The sequence below is a fragment of the Haemorhous mexicanus genome, chromosome 1 (genome assembly GCF_027477595.1).
Source record: "Haemorhous mexicanus isolate bHaeMex1 chromosome 1, bHaeMex1.pri, whole genome shotgun sequence".
NCBI lineage: Eukaryota > Metazoa > Chordata > Aves > Passeriformes > Fringillidae > Haemorhous > Haemorhous mexicanus.
The window spans coordinates 155802497-155817123 of NC_082341.1; the positions used below are offsets into that span (position 1 = coordinate 155802497).

A 14627-nucleotide genomic window follows, 5' to 3' on the forward strand; every position below is an offset into this window, starting at 1 on the left:
AACAGCCCACAAGAGGCAGCTGGGCTCCTTTTCCATCCCCCAGCCCTGCTGTTGGAGCGGCGTGGTGGGGGAAAGAGGAGCACACAATCAGGCGATTCATCCCCACGCTGCCGCGCTTTGCAAAGGCAAAGGAGAAAGAGGGAAGGAGGGAGAGGGAAAAAGCACTGATCCAGTTCTCATGAAAAGCACTGGCAGACAACTTTATGCTCCTGCTCCTCTAACCAGGATCGACCCACTCTACCCATGTTTTTTGGCTTTTTGTGAGTTGCCAAAGGGCAGCCCTGACCAAAAAAAAAAAAAAAAAATGGAATAAAGCTTTTCCTCACCTTTCTCTTTGGGTCAGGAATGCTGAGGGTTGAGGGGAGTGCTCTGATCTGCTGCTGGCACTGGCAGGGGTCACAGTCTACTCAAAAATTTGATGGTTTATGTGCAGGGAATGGTAAGACAGGGAAAAGGCTCCCCATTGATGTGGCTCCAATGCAAAAGTCTACCTGATCCCACAGAGGTGATACCTGGATTTGCTCCCCAGAAGGAGATCAGAGAGCTGGGGCTGCCCTGAGGGGCTGTGGACTCCCCATTCCTGTAGGGATTCCAGAGCAGCTGAACAGGGATCTGATTACCTGGTCTAGTGGAAGGCTGGACCAATGGCACGGGCTGGGAACTGGGTGGTCTTTAACGCCCCCTTCCAACCCAAACCATTCCATGATTTTATGATTCTCTGATCTCCCCCACCCCTCAGTTCCTGCAGTGGCACCTGAGGGAACACCCCCTTTTGCTCTTCATGTCCCTGCACCCCCTCTGAGGCTCCACTTCTCCTCATAAATAACTGAGGGATTACAGGCAGGCACAAGAGTGGTCCCGTGATCATCCAGACCAATTAATTATTTCCATGCTCCCTGGTGAAGCTTTGGTGCAAGGCAGTGCCAGGACACATGGTGGCAGATAGCTGAGCCAAGGGACTCTCTCCTGCAGCTCTGTGGGATGAGGCCAGCCCCTGTCAGAGGGATGGAGGGCTGGGGTGTGTCCACAAGCTGTGCCATGCCTGGTCCCAGAGCCAAAACACAGCCCCTGCTCCTTATCCTTCAGCAGCAGAGCCTGTAGCCTGTGGAGACAGACAGCAAAAGGGCAAATTAGCATTGATTTGGCAAGTGGATTCCTGTTCTTCAGGAACTAAAGGAGGGCCATCTGCTCATTGTGTCTGGCACGAGGTGGGGGCTTGCATTCCCAACCATGCTGTGCTGGATTCCAGCCTGGAACTACATGTGGAGATGCCCCTGCCCTTCCAGGGGTTGTCCTGGGAGACTGGAGGCTTACACTGTGCTGGGTCAGTCCATCCTCTGGGCAAAAAAGGCACCAATCCTCACTTCCTGGCACCTTCCTCACCATTCCTACATTTCCTGGCTCACTGAAGCAGGTTCCTGTGCTGCACAGGTGGGTTTGACACTGCAGGGCTGCTTGGGAACACCTGGGGCTGAGGTTTCCCTAAACACTGCTGGTTTGGAAGCAGAAGGGAGAGCCTCAAAATCTTTCTCTGGAGGAAATGGGGCAAGAAGAATTGCCAGCACATGGCATTGTAGCTGATTTCCCCTCCAAGGTCTTGGGTTTTGTGTAGTAACCTAAATTTAAGCCCTCTTGCCTGCAGACCTCCAGCTGACCTCCAGCTCTTCAGTCCTGTCTTCCTGTTCTCCGAGCCAGAAGCAAATACTCATACAAATAAAGGAGTGTGTAAAAACCCCAGATTCTGCTGTCACCCCTGTGATGAAGCATCACCCAAGCCCTCCTCAGAATAAATATAAACCGTTCTCCTTCAGCCCTTCATCTTCATCAAGGCTGCACACAGACAGCTCACTAACCCCAGTCCCAAACAAGCACATCCTCAGTGCTGCACAAATCACTCCATAATGTCCTCCATCATCTCCTACGATTGAACAAAGCCAAGCAAAGTGAGAACAGAGGAAGAACTTTGCCTCCCAGTAACCCCCCTGCCTGCCCCTCACCGGTACTCTCCTCTCCCACATCACATTGCTCAAGGTTCCTGGAGAGAGGACTGGAAAGGGGAACAGAGTACATCTGTCTCCTTTATGCAAATCCTGAACTGCTTGTCATGAGACTGATGGATGAGATGCGAGGAATAATCCAGCTTGTTAACGCCTGTGCTGTGATTGCTTCCCTCTGCCAGCCTCTCTGCATTCCGGCATCCCAGCGTTTCTTACAGGGGAGCCTGGAAGGCAGGTTCTGCCCCAGGAGGCTGTGAGGAAAAGGGGAGGCTCCAGGGAGCACAGCAGGCAGGATCCTTTGCTGTCCAGCAGGGTTAGCTCAGGCACAGCCCTGCGTGGGGATCAACATGACACTGCAGAGGAATTTAGGTCAGGGCAGATCACCATCACCAAGGGCTGCTTTCCCACAGAGTGGAGTGGGAGGATGGAGCAGGCCAATCCACTTTAACAACGTGGATGTGATTTGTGGCACTCTTTTTAGTTTCAGGTTCTGTAGATGGTTTGGCAGTGTGAACATAATTTTTGTGGCTTGATAGAATATCCCTGCACCTTTCTACAGTAGATGAAAGAATGGTTATTTAGGGAAGGAGTAAGAGACATAGAATCATGGAATCATAGGGTGGGCTGGTTTTGGAAAGGATTTTTAAAGATTATCTACTCCATTCCCCTGCTTTCATGGGCACCAGGATAGTGGGGCTTGGTTTGAAAGGGACCCTGAAGGGATCTGACTGCAAAACCTCCGCCAGGGGCAGAGACACCTTCCACAAGGCCAGGTTGTTCTAAGTCCCATCCAACCTGGCCTTAAACATTTCCAGGTTTGGGGCAGGTGCAGCTTCTCTGAACAACCTCTTCCAGGGCCTTACCACCCTCATTATAAAAAATTCCTTCCTCATATCCAATCTGCACCTAGTTTAAAGCCACTGTCTCTTGTTCTGTTGCCACAGGCCTTGGTAGGAAGCATCTTTCCCTCTTTCTTCCAAGCCTTCTGTATATTTTGGAAGGCTGCAATGAGGTCTGCCTGGAGCCTTCTCTCCTGCAGGCTGAACAAGCCCAGCTCTCCCAGCCTGTCTGCACAGCAGAGGGGCTCCAGCCCTCAGATCATTTTTTGGATGCCCTCCTCTGCATCCACTCCACCAGCTCCATGCCTTCCTTGTGCTGAGTGATCCAGCACTGAGGTCTCACCAGAGGGGCAGGATCACCTTTCTCTCACCCTGCTGGTCACTCTTCTTTTGAAGCATCCCAGGATCTGGTTGATTTTCTGGGCTGCAATCTGACACTGCCAGCTTGTGTCCAACCTCTCATCCACCAGAATCCTCAAATCCTCCTCCTCCTCAGGGCTACTCTTCATCCATCATCCCCCAGTCTGAAACTGGGGATTGCCCCAACCCAGGGCTACCCAAACCACCTGGATAACCCATGAAAGGCTGAAGGAAAAGCACAGAAAGAGCCACCCTGAGACTGCCAGTTGCACCCAGACCATCCTGCTCAAGAGCAATGGATTGGCCTCTCCTCCACACATTCCCTAATCCATTTTGTCACCCTTTTATGCCTTTAGCCTCCACAGCACCCTGTGGCAGTGAGGTCTCCAATTGAATTATGAGCTGTGTGAAAAACTACTTCCTTTAGTTTGTGCTCAGGCTTTGGGGTCATTCCCTGCCTCATCAGCCTTAATTCACTGCTGCTCCCCACGTGCCCCAAGGACCTCGGGGAGAAGGTGCTGCAGGAACACTCATATTTATTGTCCTTCTGCTTTGTAAGTGCAGGGTGCAGACTTCTGCTGCTACAAGGTCATGGCTGGATCCAAAACCATGGAAACTTGGGCCTTCAAAAGGGATTTTCTTTGTCTCTGTTTCTCTCCACCTTCAGGGGCTGCGCTCAGCTTGGTAGAAAGGCTCCACACCCTGTTCAAGCTCAGTTATTTCTGCCACCTCCATGACTCTGGGAAGTTCCCATTTGCCTACTCTAGTGTGGTATCAGAGATTCCAAAGCCCCCATTTCAGACCCTGTGGAAGCAGATGGAATCTCTCCCACAGCTAAAGCAGTCCTGTAATTCAAGTTCTTCTGTGGTACTCACTCTATGGACAGTGAAAGTAAGACCAGGGATGGCCACAGTTTTGGTTTTACTGGAAGGAACTGTATTCTAAGTGTCCTTTGTAGGCACAGCCTGATTCTCCATCTTCCCATTGCTGGAAAATTGCAAATCATGAGCAATAGGATCTCATGGTACTTCTGTGTGCAATGACGTCCTCACTGGGCATTGGAAACTGAATGCCTAAAATTACAAGCTGAATTCCTGTTGTCAGAAGGGGAAATGTTCCCAATCCAGTTTTAACTTTGCTGAGGCAGCAGCATTCAAAAACAGCATGGTGCACCTTCAGGGTTGATGTAAAATTGGACTCTGATGCAGTCTTTCCATCTTTTCCCAGCTGCCTCCTAGGAAATTCATCCCCATCACTGGGGGAGTGGAAACATTGTTTGTCTGATGGGGGAAATTGAGGCACTGTCATTCAAAGCCGTGGAAGGAGCCAGAAGAAGAGCCCACATTACATTTTCAGTGTCAGAGGCCTCTGGTCATCTCCTGCTGCTGATTATCCCCAGCCAGGTATGAGCTGGAGAGCAGCAAAGGGGAAATCTCCTCCCTGGTGCTGGGGGAAGCACTAGGACTTGGGCTTGTGCAGATCCTAGCCCCAAGCTGGTTGCAAAATCAGCTCTTCGGGTCTTTGTCTCCTTTCGTTTCCCTTGGGCAGCCCAGCTCCAAGGTGCCATGGGGCAGAAAAAGTTTGGATTGGAAGGGACCGTAAAAATCACCCAGTTCTGACTCCCTGCCATGGGCAGGGACACCTTCCCCTATCCCAGGCTGCTCCAAGCCCTGTCCAACCTGGCCTTGGATAATTCCAGGGATGGGGCAGCCACAGCTGCTCTGAGCAACCTCTGCCAGGGCCACCCCACCCTCCCAGGGAAGAATTTCTTCCTAAATTTTGAGCTGAAACACTGACACATCACTGCCTACACATCTCAGGACATTTCCTGGGGAGGTTTTTGCCCCAGCCAATAATCCCCACCCAGACCATCCCAGGGCACAGCTCAGGAAAGAGCATTAAACCCTGTGGAAGGCTCTTCTGCTTTGGGAATAGGAATTTAGCCACAGGAACAGGAGCTGTGTCAAGGCTTTTCTCCTCAGGGGCCAGAAAAGGAGCCTGAGGATGGGATTTATGTGGGATGCAGAAGTGAGCAGTGTCAGGATGTGCACCCCAGGAATCCCAAAGCCCAGTTTTAGCTGTGCCAAACATCCCTGTGCACATGTCCCTGTGCAAGCCTGAGCCTCACGCACACACAGCCCCTCCCTAAACACCCCCTATCCCCAGGGGGTTCCCACTTAGCTCCCCCGCTAATGCCAGTGCTTTTAACCTCCAGTTGAATTCCCAATCAATCTCATCCCGGTTCCCAGCTCCAATGAGCAGCGATGGAAGTGTTTCTGTTCACTCCTTGGGGTGACCTTGCCCTCAGAGGCCCTCTTATGTAACCCTCACACTCAAAAACAGTGTGGAAATGTAGGGAAAAAGACCCCAAAGGGTTGGCTGTGAGCACTGGCAGGCAGGAATAAGGGAATGGAGAAAATGGGATTTTTCTAGGATTTTCTGGTGCAGAATCTGTGGTAATTTTTGGTACCACTGATGGGGATGGGTGAGAGTTAGACCAAGCAGGGAGTATGGGTGATGCTGGCATGGAGGAAAAGCTGATTTTACCTGGATCAGAGGGGTTGTGTATTCCCCTGGGAGTGAGGAAATGCCTGGGAACTCACAGCAGGCTTCCTGTAATCCCTCTCCCAATTGGGATTTCAGTCTGCTTTCCTTAAACAGAGCTCAACTGAGGCAGGGTGAGATGTCACATTATGACCTCCATCAACAACCTTCTGCCAAGAACCCCCACGTGCTCCTCGACTTTGCTGTGCCAGGACATCAAAGCCTCTCCTATGAAATCCTTGAGAAACTCCAAGTCCTGCCAGGGCTCCCAACAGGCAATGCCAAGGGATTTGCACCCATGTAGAGGAAAGCTGAGGACAAAAATAGATGTGGATTGGGATGAGGTGATGGTTAAAGGACACCCAGGGCACAGACAACACCTGGCTGAGGTTGTGCTGGAGCCAACAGAGCCCTGAGCCCCCTCTCCTCAGGCAGCCACATCTGGAGCACAGCTGGCCCTCCTGCTTGGCCAGGAATTTCCCTACAGAATTTTGACTGGATCCTAGATTTTGAGCTCCAGTCTTTGTGCTCAGCTGTCCCCTGATCCCACCCACTGGGAAAAAAATCATCCAGAGCAAGGAACTGAGCCTGACCTTGCAAACCCTGAGAGCTTTAGTTATGAGCCCATCTACAGTCAACATCATCTGGAACACACACCTGAGTCTTTAAATTAATCTCCTTTTGGGATGAAATCCTGGTTGGTTGGAAATGAATCCTCATCTCCAGCACTCTGCTGGAATTCTTCAGATCATGGAGCCCCAAAGGATATCAGAGGATGCTTCTCACATCCATCTTTTCAGGTGGGAAAGGACTGGCAGAGATGCTTCACTGACAGAGTGCACAAATCCTGGAGCAGGATTCAAATCTGGCTCCCCCTGATTGTGTCTCACCATCTGGCCAGTGCTGGAGGACATCACAGATGGGAGGGTTCTACCTCAAGCTCAAGCTCAGGGGCTTTGGAGTTTCCTCATTGTGGCTGAAAGCCACTTGGGGAACCCCAGGATGATCCATTTCCAGGCCCTCCCTTTCCCCAAATCCCCTCTTCCAGCCTTTGAAAGTTGAAATAGGATCAGGATCCTGACCCACAAGTCAATTTCCATCAGAATCAGAAATTTCCCACCCTGTTCGTGCTACTCTAGAGGCTGCTCCATGTCTGCTGGGGTCTGCAGGTGCCTTTCCTGCTTGGAGCTGGGAGAAAATTGGGATGAAGGATGCTGGTGTGTGTATATATAGAATTTATTAACACAACAGGCAGGTGAGATTTTGGCTTTCTCTGCACTCAGGAGACTCAAAGAGGGGCAGGGGGAAGCACATCAGTCTCTGCAGTGATGGAGCAAATATTCCAGGATGTGAAGGGGCCATGCAGAAATCTGTGGTTTGAAAATCATGGAGTTGTTCGGGTTGGAAGAGACCTTAAATATCATCTAATTCCACCCCCTCTGCCACAGGCAGGGATGCCTTTCCCTTGCTCAAAGCCCTCAGACCTGGCCTTGAACACTTCCAGGGATGAAAATGGACCATAAAAAACAATACTAAGGAAAAACCCTGATTTTGAGCTCTGATTTCATGGAAGAGGTGCAGCTCCAGAACCTGTCCAGGCTCCCTGGGTGCCTTCCAGGGTTAACTCCTGTCCCTGCAGCCCAGCAGAGCCACTGCAGCCAAACAACAGTCAGGTCTGAGCCCTTCTTGACTCCTCTCTGTGCTGCCAGCTCACAGATGCCACTGTGTTTTTCCAGGCATTTCCACTCTGCTTTTGCTCCCTCACAAAAAACCCTCAAAATTTCCAAGCTGTTGCAGCTTTTTCTTCTCTCTCTCTCTCTGCTCACAGTTCCTTGTGAATAAGGACTGAACAAATTCCTTTCCTGTGTTTTCTCAGAGTGGCAAGGGACTTTTCAGGGCCAGGCATTTTTCTGCCTCAGGCAAAAGGAATATTTAGTGTGATATCTGGGGACCTTCTTTCATGGAAATGGGAAGCCCCAGGAAAGGAGGATTATCTTGGTGAGAGTGGCTTTCACCCTGCTGGGATGTCAGCCCTGCACCAAGGTCAGGAGAAGGAAAAGCAGAGGGAAATAAATCCTGGCCAGTGGCACATCTGGAGCCAATGGACAGAAAAAGAGGAGCTGGAAGTGCTGAACCAGTGGGAACAGATCAGGAGAGGGTGTTGGGAATGCTCCTACAGGCAGCAATGGGGAAGGATGCCCTCCCTGCAGTCATCTTGATTTTTTTTTCCTCCCGTTTTTTTGCTTTTTTTTTTTTCCATGGAGTGTTTGTGTGCCTGTGGGTTTGTGTGCATGGCTAAGAGTGCCCTCCATTGGCCACATCCCGGCTGCTGCTCCAGGAGCATCACCAGCACAGGCAGGGAAGGTGGTGGGTGCTCCACCAGGGATGTCACCTTTCCCTCGTGGGAGGACTGTGCCATGCAGGGACTTTGGAAAGCAGGACATGGCAGCATCCTGCAGGCTCCTCCTGCCCAGGCAGTGATGAAATCTCTGGGCTGGGTGCAGCTGCAGGGCTGGACACGCCAGTTTGGAGGTGTCCATCCTGCTGGGATGGGGTGAATTGGGCTACTCAGGCTGCTGTGGGTAAAATCAGGACGATTTTGCTCCCCACAGGATGGCTGTGGTGGTGCAGAACCTGTGCAGAAATCAAGCAGGAACACGAGGGTGTGGTGGCAAAATCCAGCCTCAGACCCAAATCATTCCTGTAGGAAGACAGGGCTCACCATGGTGGTCAAAGCTTGGACTTGGTGACCTTGGAGATGTCTTCCAGCCTTAATTATTTATGATTCCATGGCTTGCATAGAAAATTCACTGGGACCAGCACAAACTGGAAGCCTAAATCCCCTGGGCTCCAAAATTCAATGGGACCAGCACAAACTGAATGCTCAAACCCCTTGGGCTCCAAAACTCACTGGGACCAGTGCAAACTGGAAGCCTGAAGCCCCTGGGCTCCAAAATTCACTGGGACCAGTGTAAACTGCATGCCTAAACCCCTTGGGCTCCAAAACTCACTGGGACCAGTGCAAACTGGAAGCCTGAAGCCCCTGGGCTCCAAAATTCACTGGGACCAGCACAAATTGGATGCCTAAATCCCTTGGGCTCCAAAATTCACTGGGACCAGTGCAAACTGGAAGCCCAAACTCCTGGGCTCCAAAATTCATTGGGACCAGCACAAATTGGATGCCTAAATCCCTTGGGCTCTAAAATTCACTGGGACCAGTGTAAACTGCATGCCTAAACCCTTTGGGCTCCAAAATTCACTGGGACCAGTGCAAACTGGAAGTCTGAAGCCCCTGGGCAGCCCAGGCGTAACCTGTGATTCAGTCCTTGCCTGGTTTTGATTTGAGCTGTGGAGGTCTGTCCCAGTGGACTTCTGATCCAGAGGATGCCAGAGTGGGATGGGAAATGCTCAGCAAGGAGGTAGAAAAAGTTACCAGGGCTGTGCCCAGCTGTGTGAGGGTGCAGGAGCCTCACTGGTGGCTCACAGCTCTTCATAATCTCCTTCTTTGTCACCCCTGACACCTGCACAAAGTAACCAGGGCAGAAGGACCATTCAGACCAAACTTTTCAGCCTCTTTCTGTGGGTTTCTTGGGATGAAAAACCATTTTTTCCAGGGACACACGCACAAAGGCAACAATATTTTGGTTTGTCCTTGAGAAACGCAGGCAAAGGACAGCCCAGGGTGCTCCAATGTCACCTGCTGTCCCCAGGCTTTGCTCTGCCAGACCCATCTCCCAGACAGAGATGGAAGGAAAGGTTTGGGGAGGTGTTGTGTGCTCCAAGTTGGAGCCAAAGGATGGGACCAGGCAGGGATATCTTCCATCACTCAAAATTCCAGAAAGAGCCAGGCTACCTAGACACTGACTGTGGCAAAAACCATGGGAATGTGGGTTAATTGAACTGTGTGCCATAGAATGTGACCTCCACCACTGCAATAATCTGTTTTTCACTCATTTAACATCACTTCCCCAGCTGCAGGCTGTAGTCTGTGATTATATGCCCCCCTTGGGGGTTTTTGGGGATGGAAATGTAGGAGATGGGTCTCTGCTGACACTCATCAGCCACTCAGGTGCCTGTTGCATCTTCCCTCCCTGCCACATCCAACACCTGGTGAGCCAAAGATCCAGGTCTGGAGGGGGCTTTGCCCATCCATTCCTGCTCTGAGTAAAGATTCCCACTTAAGCAGTGATTAGTTAAAAGAGGAAAAAAAAAAATATGTTTATGCTCCTTATGGTGAAACCTTCCAGATGGGACTGCACTGAGGGGAAATCAATTGTGAGACTTAACAGCCATAACAGGTCTGGTTAAAGTTTGTTGGCTTTTATGGTGCTTTTCCCAGACAGGGGCAGTGAGGGGGAATTTGTTTTGTGCTCGCCACATCCTCAGACAGAAGCAGGTCTGTGGTCACCGTGAGAAAAATTGAGTTTGTGGCGAGCAGGAGGCCTGGGCTGAATCCCAGGAGCTGAAGTCACCATTAGGGACTGGATTTCAAAACAAACCCTGTCTCCTCATCATCTGGTTGCTATGGAGGCACTGCTGGCTCCTGCTTCCAACCAGGAAAGGCAGGTTTCTGCTCTGGACCAGAGGTGAAGATGACAAGAAAGATGGAGATACTATTTACAAAAGCATGATGTGACAGAACAAGGGGGATTGGCTTCCCACTGCTAGAGGGCAGGTTTAGATTGGATTTTAGGAAGAAATTCTTTACTCAGAGGGTGCTGAAGCCCTGTACAGGCTGCCCAGAGAGATTCTGGATTCCCCATCCCTGGAACTGTCCAAGGCCAGGTTGGACAGGGCTTGGAGCAACCTGGGATAACGGGAGGTGTCCCTGCCCATGAGAGAGAGCTGGACAAAATGATCTTTAAGGTCCCTTCCCACCAGCCTGCTCTGTGGTTCTGTGATCCTTGTGGGTTCCTTTTAATTCAATATATTCCATAATTCTGTGATCCCTGGCTGGCTCGCAGGGTGAAGGTCGGGTAGAGCTTGGATTTGCAAACAGAATGAGCTTTTCCAGCACTGCCCTAAGAGAGCCCCTTTCAGAGTCTCAGATAAAGCAAGAGCCTTTCAGCTCTGGAATCTGATATTTAAAATATTCACAGTCCTATTTGGGCAACCCCTCCTGCTAATCAGGAAATTTATAAGATGTTTCATTGGTGCCTGTGTTTTTTGCAAGCAAGACCAGGTTTTCATCCCTTTTTCACTTCTGAATTCTGGCCCCAGAGGCAGGCAGGAGCCTGGCAAGGGGAGATTTGCACTGTCGAGCTTTGTAGACTGCAAACCAGCCAGGAGTGGGGATCTGACTTGTAAAAAATTTAAGTCCAAATGCATTTGGACTCCGTGCTGATTAGTGTCAGGTCTAACACACACTCAGGAATGTGGTGGCAGGGGCTGCAGTGATTTGAAGCCAGGATGAAACACAGTTTGAAAACAGCAGGTCTGACTTTCGAGCTCCCTAACCCTTTCCTGCCCATAAGAAAAGGTTTTGGCAGAAGAAGGGGGATGCAGAGACAAGTCTTTGATATAGAGCAGGGAGAGAAGCTGAGTGAACATGGAGGTGCATTTAGCTTCTCATCTCCTCCCAGATTCACAGGATGGTCTGTGGGCTTCTCATCTCTTGTTTTCTGTCTCTCCTGGGGCTGGGATTAGCTGCCTGAGCTGTGGATTTGCTGGGAATTTGTAAAGCTCCCTCTGTTTGCAGTCTGGGAAGGCAGAGCCTGGCATGAGGTGGGAGATGGCAGCACTGGGGACAGCAGTGGGGCTGGGGCTGGATCAGTGGCTACAATGAAAAGGAGTTTTCCCTCCTCCCTGGATGCAGATGCCCCTCTCCACAGTCTCTCACACTAATTCCTTCCTGGCAGTGCCACCCTGATCATGGGAAACACATCCCAGATGATCTGAATTATTTGGAGGTTGCAGCCCAGGGCTGTTTGCCCCTCTGGAATTGGGCTGTTTGCATTTCAGTGCAGAGGTCCTGAGCACTTGCTTTCACTACCAACCGCGAAGTCTACCGAAATGGTGGCAGCTGTCTGACTCGATGGGGGAAATCTCCCCTCCAGGCTCCCCTCTGTCCTTTGGAAATGGGGCAGCAGATCTGTTTTGGAGGCAGCAAGCTGCAGGGTCAGGATGAGCCTCACCCGAGGGGAAACGCCTGATTTTCTCTACCTGGGGTGAGCTGAGAGGGGAAGAAAGGAAAAAGCTGGAAAGGTGGGAGGGAAAAGGTGCCACGGCTGTGCAGTCAGCAGTCCTACCCCACACTCTGAGGGTCTGCCCCTCCTGCCCTGTTAACTGAACCCCTCCCCAAATTTGGGGTGTACCCCCTCCAATAGTGGGAGGGGGTACAAGATAAGGAAAGTCCTGCTACTCATCTTATTTCCCTTTCTCTCTTCTCCCCTGGAAAGCAGAGATGGAGGGAAGGGACCATAGGAGAGTCTTTTGTTGGGGTGAGCAAGGGGGAGGTTTACACTGGGGGAGCAGGGCTCTGGGCAGCTGGGCTGAAGGAGCAATCTGTGCCACAGGAGGTTGCAGGGAATGCATCCTTAGGGCATTGCAGGATGGATTCTACATTGGTTGAAGAGTTTTGGGGGCTGAAGGAGATCCTGGCACTGGCAGAGAGGGTTCTCAGTCTCTGCAGATGCTCTAAGCCTGGCAACAGCACCACAGGCTGTGGGGTGTCCTGCACTCAGGGGTGAAAGGAGAGGTGGGTGCCTGATGTGGGAAGAGATAAAATATGTCTTTATTGTCCTCTTTGTCTCCTGTAGTGGGTGTACAGCGCCATCCATTATCCTGTCTGGCCTCAGGGTTACACCAGAGCTGGGTTCCTGAGCAACAACTCCCTTCCCTGCACGGTTTTGGTGGAAGGGAGAGAGAAAAGGAGGCACATTAAAAAACAAGTAGTGACAGAAGGAAGAGAGGAGGCAGAGCCCAGCTGGCCATGCTGACCTCCAGCCCACCCTCCCCAGGTGCAGCCTGAAGTCTGTGTTGAACCAACTCCCTGGGGATGGAGAGAGCTGGAGCCTCCCTAACCCAGATACCAACCCTGTTTTCTTTGGGGAGGTGGTTCAGATTCACAGGCAAGGCTCTGCTCTGCTCAGCAGAGGGATCTGCATGGGCAGGGGGCACTGGAAAGGAAAGCAGGTCACAGCTGTGCTCACCCCTCAGTGAGTCAGAGTTCAGCCCCTCCTGGGGATGGGAACACCCCAAATCAAACCTGGGGATGGGAACACCCCAAATCAAACCTGGGGATGGTGTTGTGGGGCTGCATCTTACCCCCGTGAGAAGTGCCAGGACTGGGGCTGCTCTGTGGGTTCTCAGCCGTGTGAAGGGTTAATAAAAACAACAACAACAACAAAGTAGCACCAAAACGACCAAATCCCAAATCTCTTCTCTTTCTCTTCCCTCCTCCTTCCCTTCCCTGTTTTTTCCAGGTGTTGTTTATGGCCACAGGAGGGAGCTCAAATCCAGACATGGGAGGATCGGCTTGATTTCGGATCCAGAGCCTCTTAAACTCTGCTTTTCCTCTAAGCTGGTCCCTGTTATGTCCAGGATCTGGCACCTGCTTGACATTTACTTTGAGTTCCAGAGGACCCGAGACCTAGGATGAGGAGCATTGGATCCGCCCTGAACCTGCTTTTGGTATCGCCACTCTACTTTGTGTGGACCGTGGTCGCTCTGGACCTGGCACAAACTCCCTGCACCACTTTGGTCCAAGGGAAATTCTTTGGGTATTTCTCCTCCTTCGCCGTCTTCCCGTTGAACTCCTCCCTGTGCTCTTGGATTATCCAGAACCCCGACCCTCGAAGGTACACTTTGTACATGAAGATCCTCAAACCCTCCGGCGTATGTGACCACCAGCACATCCGCACCTACCAGTTCGACTCCTTCCTGGAGTCCACCCGCACCTACCTGGGCATGGAGAGCTTTGATGATGTCTTGAAGCTCTGCGATGGCTCCACCCGCTTTGCCTTCCTCCAGTCCAACAAACAATTCCTGCAGATGAAGCAGACGGCCCCGCCGGGCGTGGACACCTGGCCCATGCGGTGGAAGCCCACCAAGGCTCAGGAGAGGGACTTCTCCGTGGAGTATCTGGTGGTGGGCAACAGGAACCCCAGCAAAGCCGCCTGCCAGATGCTCTGCAAGTGGCTGGACGCCTGCCTGGCCATCAGCAGCAGCTCCCACCCCTGTGGCATCATGCAGACCCCGTGCTCCTGCTCGGGAGGGGAGGTCCTGGATCAGGCCAGCGAGATCCTGGGGTTCACCAGGAAGAAGGAGGATTGCTACAAGGATGGAATTTACCTGGAGAACTGCGTGAGCAGCCCCAAGGACAGCAACGGAGCGGAGTTCCTGGGTGAGTGGAGGGTGGTCGGGGGGTGTTGGGGAGGGAGGGCTGCTTGGGCTCTGCTCTCACACTGTCCCCGTCACCTCTGTGTCCGTATCTGTGGATGCCTGGCATGAAAAACCTAATTTCCCAATCGACAGGCAGGTCAGGTAACCCACGAGTCTCTTTATGAGCCTGCGACTGGAATTGCAAATCAGCTGCCCCTAAATATTCCCCGAGTTGTTGCAATTCGTTCTCAGGGCTTGTTCATTGCTTGTTTTACTCCTGCAGCCTCTGAGCTGCTGAGAGGGAGCTTCTTACCTGAGGGTGAGCAGTTTTCCAAAGTAATTACAGATGTCCTAGAAAGAAACAGGATCCAAGCTACCTCCCGAGGCGGGCTGCTCTCAGCAGCCCTATCAACCACTTTTAATTCCTAGAGAAAACTTAATTCTTGGGTCTGGTTCAGAAGGGGATGGCAACAGAAAGCACTGTCGTTTTGTTCTCAGCTTCGTTTTCCTTCTGGAGGCTTTCAGAAAGAGAATTCACCACGCTGCTTGCATGGGGTTACTTGGG

The 14627-nt window shown here is 51.6% G+C and overlaps 1 protein-coding gene across 1 annotated transcript in view; it reads left to right on the forward strand.

Moving 5' to 3' along the window:
* The first annotated feature begins 13240 nt into the window (after positions 1-13240).
* ADGRB1 (adhesion G protein-coupled receptor B1) overlaps positions 13241-14627 on the forward strand; it is a 203952-nt gene continuing 202565 nt past the window's right edge. Inside the window, 1 exon segment of the mRNA XM_059867849.1 lies at positions 13241-14044. Within this exon segment, the coding sequence (XP_059723832.1) occupies positions 13337-14044 (708 nt within the window). The 5' untranslated portion in view covers positions 13241-13336.